The sequence below is a fragment of the Atta cephalotes genome (assembly GCF_000143395.1).
Source record: "Atta cephalotes unplaced genomic scaffold scaffold00016, whole genome shotgun sequence".
Lineage (NCBI taxonomy): Eukaryota > Metazoa > Arthropoda > Insecta > Hymenoptera > Formicidae > Atta > Atta cephalotes.
In genome coordinates, this window is record NW_012130080.1 from 1,112,252 (window position 1) to 1,119,565 (window position 7,314).

The window sequence follows — 7,314 nt, forward strand, 5'->3', positions numbered from 1 at the left end:
CAAACGTATTTGTGTAATTTATGTCAAATATTTTATTAAAAGTTATTAATGTACAGCGCTTTGTTTAAGATATTCCATTAGAACATCCTTAGCAGGTGTATCTTCACCAAAATCCTATAAATAATAAATGTTAACTCAATAATGGAATAATAACGATACAGATAAAAATATTAATAAAATCACATCAGCAAGGCATAATTACAGCATGATTTGTTTATAATATGGGTTCTACTCAGTAGAGGGAGCCTAAATATCATCATGTATTGTTTTATAATACATATATATTGTAAATCATGTATTATGTCTTTAATATATTACTTTATGATCATCACACATTTTATTAGGAAGAGCAAAAAAGTTTTAATACAGCCTACCTTTATGACGACGCATGAGCAGCCAACCACTTTACGTGCTTTGCCCGCGCTGTCAATTTTACATAAGCCAGCCCATTCACCTAATTTTTTGTTATTATCTACCTTTATCAGTGGAATTTGGTGTTCATTACATAATGCTTGAACCAATTTCTTGTACATTGGTTCGTCGCAATTTTCTGCCAGGATGCAAAGCATAGCCTGTCTTCTGCAATATAAAAGACACACATTATGGCATAATATTTGTTACTGTTTATAACAGCAAGACATCAAAATATAACAATTGGATTTTAAAAGAGAGAATCTTTATGTTTCCTAATATAGTTATATTCACTTTATATATCTGTTTGTTTGTTTATATATTTGAAGTTTGTTCATTTTTTTTTCATGTTGAAACAAAAAAGAAAAAAAAGATGAAAAGTTCAAAAAGTTTAACTAAAAAAATAAACCTCTTATAAATAATATTTTTATATCTTACTTATCTAAAGCTTTGGCAGCTTCATGGAGTCCGTGAACAACGCCGTCGTGAATGAGAGAATTCTTTAGAACTTCTTGTAGCGCAGTGTTAACATCCATACTACCACCCGCTGCCATCGCTGATGGCACATCATCACTGTAATGAAACAATTTTATTGAATACAGCATCTTAGAATATTATTTAGAGCTTATTTTATCAATAGATGTCATTTTATTATTTCTATTTATCGGCTGTTATAACATGTATATTTTTACAATTGCAAAATCTACAATTGATTTTTCAATAACAAAAGTTTAATCAATCTTACAGTGATGAATACATTTATTAAACTTTCAAACTTTGTCAAACTTTATTCCTATGTCACTAAACACTTCTTGCGCGCAGATCCGTACATGATTCCGATAATTTATTAAGAGTTAATTTATTAACTAATCGCATGACAAAAAAAGAAGATGCAAAAGATTAAGTATACTCACTTTTCTACGTCAGACATGTTTGAGCGAACTGGAGAGCTGGAAATAAATACAGGACGTTATTATTCTCTCTTTACGAGATACATTCCAACGTTTTCGCAGGCGAGATACATGATGATCTTAATATAATAAATGGATTTTAACCACGCCAATATTCAACGTGGATCAGTTTACCTTTCTTGCAGGCCGAGAAGGAGCTACCGCATTCTGGGCTTTTACGCATGCGTCATTTTAATCACCAGCGATGCCATGCGCATGTTTGACCGGCCGATATGTTGACGCGGAGCAACATCTACAACATTCTGCTCGAAACAGTAGAATTATCGATGATCGATCATAATTATGTTAATGTGTGTCATGCCCTCTGTCGACGAACTTTAGGTCTTAAGGTTAAGACAAATATTCGCGCCAAATTTATTATCTGCAAGAATGTTATGAAATTCACATCAATCATATCGTGTCCTCGATTTTTTCGCGGGTATTGCATCATTTTTTGTATCTCTCATAAAGACGTGATCTGGCCGTATCGACCTTCGTTTATTATTTCGAGTGGCAGGAGGCATTAACTTTAAGAAGAAAAAGAAGAAGAATCGTGTTCTCGACGTGATCATATTGGTCTCTATCGGAATTTGAAATTTCTTGAGAGCAAGTAATATTTCATTAAAGAAGAATTATCTCCGATGCAATATAATTAATTTCATTTAGCATGAAATTCATTTGGACTGTTCTAGTATTTACGCTTTACTGTAGATTTTCAATCTTTTAACGATTACGTAATCATTACAAGTAATTATTACAAGTGATCCATATGGATAATTGTGTGAAAGAAGAATTGATTTTAGTAACACAAATATTGGTCCAGTACATCCTTAACATTTAACCAATGTCTAATTCACTAATGAATTGCTGCTAGGAAAGATTTGCACTAGTTTGGTAAGCAATCGAACAGCTAGTAGTAATATTTTAATTTTATTTTTTGGTTTACATAATGGAAAATTTTCCTTTTCGTTTTCCTACATTATATTTTATTAGATAGAAAGTTGTGTTTACAAAATATACATTGTGAATACATAAGATTTTATTATATAAAAGTATTTAGTAACAAATTACTATATACTAGTATAGAATCTACTATTGTACATACATGTAATAGATTCTATAATAGTCGCGAATAATAAGAAAAAAATAAAAAACATACTATATTGCTTTGAATATAGTACTGATCGATATATTTACAAGATCTTATAGCATAATGATAAAAAAGTAATGAAGGAAATATAATGATTGCAACATTTAAATATCTAAATTAATCTAAAATAGTTCACATTTCAATGTATATTATTAATTTTCATTATTATTACGTATGTACAGATTGTTTCTATATTTGTTAATTAAAACTATAACTATATTTATTAACCTGAACTTAATAAGCTAATTTGATGTTTCGATTTAATGCTTTTAGATATAAATAAAAACGGCGGTGATGTATCCGAAATAAGAATGAAAAAAAAGAGAAAAGGAACTCAAAAGAATGAGAACTGTTCATTCAAATTGATCAAAGTTGATCTATCACTGGATATTGGCCAAGTATGCTTTCAGATTAGAACCAGTCCTTCTTCCATTGAGTCCAGTAAACACCAACCAAAAGTAACACAAATATTAAAATGATAATTTCATACTCAGTGTAACTATAAAGCTGTATCAGAATTTGAAATTGAGATTGGACTGGAATTTGATAAAATAAAATTCATTAATCTTCATATTGATTTTGTTTCTCCTGATTTGATTAAATTCTAATTCAATTTCAATCTTTAATCTGACATGGGTTTTACATGTTATATTTATATCGTTGAGTATGAAATTATTATTATTATATTACATTCAATTGGTGTTTTCTAGGAGAGAGTACAAGAAGAAGATTAAAGTTAACATCAGCTGATGTAATCTCATATGCCTAACAGTAATTGGGAGCAATGTTATGTCGATGGTGAATATCGATATGGCCAATAATGTGGTGGTGGCAATGGCGGTGGAGGTGGCGGTGGCTGTTGTTGACTGGAAGACGATTCTGATTGGAAAGTGGACGGTGCAGAGTGCTGAGCAGGTCCAACAGGATATAAGCGAGAAGTGCGATGAGTCTGATGATGAGGATGGCAGCTCGTATTTGTTACGCGCGTTGACGTCGACGCCTCCAACATAATGCCTGCTTGCGACTGACAAGCCATCGTCAAACCACGAAAATCGAATTTGTAAGCATAACGTTTACCATGAACTTTTGTCATTATATTCTTGTCGTAGTAATATCTGTGAAATAACATTTTTCTTTCTTAACAGCGCTGTGTTAACATAAATTGTTCCAAAGTGTTAAGAAAAAAATTTGAAAAAGAAAAGAAAATCTACATACGAAAGAAAAAGAAGAATAGAATTTATTTACACTTCAGCATATATAAGCCAAGAAGGGATTTACAGAAATACTTAACTCACACTTATACTTCTCTCCGGCCTCTTACAACTATAAATCTAAACTATACATTCTCTTTTACCTATATATAATTTCTATATCAACTCTATCACAGTAGTAGAAAGAAAAAGAAAGATAAATCGCTAAGAAACAATAAATTGCTATATTAACAGAAAAATGATAATTATCAACTTTTTTCAGTATATATTTTTAAAATTTTCAATTGGAAGAATATTTTAAATAATCTAAATACACATTTCTATAATTACTTCCTTTCCATGTTATTCTTTCAATTAATGTATTTTTTAAAACTAAAGTGAATTTTCAAAATTCGAACACTGCAATTTTAATATAGTATAAATTTCATTATCAAAATGTTGCGACACACTTTATAAATAAATGAGCTACAAATGTGCCGTTGTTCATAGAAAATATAGTAATCTTTAGAATCAATTTCTTTTCATTGTCTAAAAAATTCTAATTTTTTACTTGTATCACTTTTCTATCAACACAGCGATATAATTTATAATATGTATAATTGTATCATTTATTTATCGGTTTATATTTATACAATTACCTCAACGCGCGTGACAGTTTGTCGTAATTCATGTTAGGCTTGCTCTTGCGCTCACCCCAACGGCGCGCTACTTCATCCGGATCGGTGAGCTTGAATTCCCCATTCGAGCCCTCCCACGCGATACAAGATGAGTTAGACGAATCTGAAAGCAGCTCCAGCAGGAATTGCCAGAGCTGAACCTGTCCGCCTCCGACCGCCCCCGAGCCACTGGCTCCAGCTGTTGATCCAATCAGCGAGCAAGTTCGTTGTAGGAGGCTGAACCTTTCTGCGAGCAGAAAACGGAACACGCATGCACCAAACCATGTTCTCAAGCTGTTCTTGAGATCGAGTCGTTTGGACTATGAGAGACAGAGAAATAAAAGCGATGAATCGTCGGTTTTCCCTAGTACACTTGTCTTCTTACTCCGACTGACACAGACTTTTATCCTTCCGTTTCTATCTGTATATCATTTATGTAAATATTATTTCGTTATGTTGACAAAAAATTGATAATTATCGGTTTAAATTTTATTGCGAAAGTATATAAAAAGTCATGTAATTCTAATATTTGCTATTAACATCTTATTATATGTAACATTTTATATGTAACATTTTATTTTTTATACTGTCAAGGTTATTATATATTTGTTATATACAAGTTATTTTTCGCTAATAGGTCATATATCTGTATTTTCGCATCAAACGCAGTTGCAACGTCAAATAAATACACGAGCGACAGAGACAATAGATTAATTTCTTTTAGCTGAATTTTTTCTACGATTTATTTTTTTTTCTTCCTTTTCTCTTCTGCACATTTGAGAAAAAAAAGAAAAGATGAATCATGCAAGAAATTCAATTAAAAAGAATAGGCTTAATATGTGTGATAGTATTTTCAACGTTTTTATTTCAATTTAATTAATTAAATTTTTTGTTTAATTTACCGTTATAAAGAATTGCAGCAGCCGAAGGGTGTAATCTGGTGTCCTGCTGAAGATGTAAAGGATGCGTCTGAATTCTCCACATTACGCGCCGAATTTGATATTTTGGCCTAATCCTGTGCCATATAAACGGCGCTTTCGAAAACCGATAAACGACAAGCCCATCATCTCTGGAGTTGAGAATCACGCATTGAAAATCCGTTTTCTTGCGTTTTCAATAGCCGATAATCTTGCAGTCTTAACATTTATGGCGATCTTACGTCTTGAGCCTACATCTTTTTGATTTAAAAGAAAAAGTATTGTATGCTCGCACATCGCTATGATGTTTCATGTGTTAGCCGAATAATAATAGAAGTTAATTTTACATGAGTTCATGTCCAACGATCACACGAGCAACGAATAAATTTCATCGCGAACTAAACTGTTTCGCAAAATAATGGATACAATTCAGGGAATATTAATTGAGATTCATTTCACCGATCTCGATCAAATCGAACGTTCTACACATCTCGGACAATTACACGCACGCGACAAGCAACATCAATCATCAGCGGAAGGTAGACGCATTTGGAATAAAACTCCGCCAGTCAGTGGACAGAGAGCAACTGAGCGACCTTTGCCCCTGGTTATTTCAGCTTTCAGCCCTTTGCGCCCCCACTCTTAGTCTTGGTAAGAACGGAATACCTTTACACCTTCCCCTCTTGCGACATACTGCGCTTAGAGTACTTACCGTCTCAGCTGCCATCTCTTTTGCTCTCTTTTCTTTCTTTTTCGAAATTTACGCAAGTATCTTTAAGAACTTGAGCGAGATGGCGAAAGTTGTATAGATTTATTCGAAATTCCTTCTTTCAAAACTGGATTTTTCGTTTGCTTGGGATGATCATTTCTTTTTAAATCACAACATTTCTGCAAAAAAACTTGGATATATTTTATATTATTTCATATCATATTATTTGTCTGTGATTTATGGAGATATAACTGAAAATGTATGCATGTTATTCGCCATTTTTTTTGTTTGATATGAAATATTAGAGAGAATATTTTAAAGTCCCTTTATGAAAATGAAAAAATATCTAACGCAGAGTCTCGGTTGAAGTGATTGTTCGCTATACAAGTTGTTACAATTATACTCATAAGAAGTTTTAATAGAGATATCAAATATTCATATTGCATTTATTATTGTCTATCATACTAGTTGTCAACTCAACATTAAAAGATATTTACATTTTCCACTTTCTGTAATACAATTGACAAACAATAGTACATATGCCAAAAATTACATATCTTAAATGCAATGACAAAGATAAAAATATATACGGAAACGTGATGCAAAATTTGAATATAAGGATATTTTGTAATGATACAAAAAGATTTACACAACTCTCTCGCATATTATTATGCACTTCCAATTATGCAAAAGAAAGAAAAAGAGAAAAGAAAAAAATATATATATATAAGTATAATATAATTTTATTATTTGATCTATCTATGTTAAATACGATACAAAATGCTCAAAGGGCAAGCTCAAATAGATTCGTTCGAGGATATCGTGGCTGCACACATTAAACACATGCGCATATATGCGTAAATACAAAGTGCATGCCATAAACGCAAGAACGTACACGGGAGAGAAGTTTAAGCGACGTGTGACGGAGGTGCGACGCGTAAAATTATCCCGTATACATTCAAGATTCAGAGTACGCTTGCCGCTCATCATGAAAACAATATAGTCGCGCCCCGCGGCGAGCTTACCACCCCCGAGCCCGTTAGAGCCTGCCCCTGGAGGAGAGCAGAAAGAGGGGTAAAAGCGGTCGCGCGGCAAGCTCGTAACCCCTCGTGGCACCACCTTTCCGCTGCCCTAAACACTCGATGGTTTATTCATGAAGGACTCTCTCACCGCGATAACACTGATTCGTTTAATAAACGGCTGCTGCCGGGGCGAGATGGGCCGACACACACATAGAGAACAAGAGGAAAGGAAAGAGAAAGATAGATAGATAGATAGATAGAGAGAGAGAGAGAGAGAGAGAGAGAGAG

The 7,314-nt window shown here is 33.0% G+C and overlaps 2 protein-coding genes across 3 annotated transcripts in view; both read right to left on the bottom strand.

Annotated features, from left to right (window-relative positions):
- Positions 1–8: 8 nt before the first annotated feature.
- On the bottom strand, positions 9–1,510 carry LOC105618201 (40S ribosomal protein S12). Of its 2 annotated transcripts, XM_012199742.1 has the most exons (5): positions 1,497–1,510; positions 1,326–1,361; positions 850–984; positions 375–579; positions 9–114 (listed from the first exon to the last, which is right to left on the bottom strand). In XM_012199742.1, exons 2-5 carry the CDS (start codon positions 1,340–1,342, stop codon positions 46–48), a joined length of 426 nt encoding a protein of 141 aa, XP_012055132.1. In that variant the 5' UTR covers positions 1,343–1,361; positions 1,497–1,510; the 3' UTR covers positions 9–45. The 2 variants fall into 2 exon arrangements, with proteins under 2 accessions (XP_012055132.1, XP_012055133.1); XM_012199743.1 differs by lacking the exon at positions 1,497–1,510 and having other exon boundaries at positions 1,322–1,363.
- A 1,788-nt stretch (positions 1,511–3,298) lies between these two features.
- Positions 3,299–7,314, bottom strand: part of LOC105618393 (DNA-binding protein D-ETS-6-like) — a 6,226-nt gene continuing 2,210 nt past the window's right edge. Inside the window, exons 3-4 of the mRNA XM_012199935.1 lie at positions 4,361–4,625; positions 3,299–3,626 (exon numbers count right to left, since the gene is read on the bottom strand). Of these exons, the coding sequence (XP_012055325.1) occupies positions 3,299–3,626; positions 4,361–4,625 (593 nt within the window). The remainder of the gene's footprint in view (positions 3,627–4,360; positions 4,626–7,314) is intronic.

Excerpts from the sequence above, each read along its gene's own strand:
- LOC105618201 (XM_012199742.1), bottom strand. Across the intron at positions 580-849 it reads GCTGCCAAAGCTTTAGATAA|AAGACAGGCTATGCTTTGCA; the intron begins GTAAGATATAAA and ends TTTATATTGCAG. Across the intron at positions 115-374 it reads GCTCATGCGTCGTCATAAAG|GATTTTGGTGAAGATACACC; the intron begins GTAGGCTGTATT and ends TATTATTTATAG.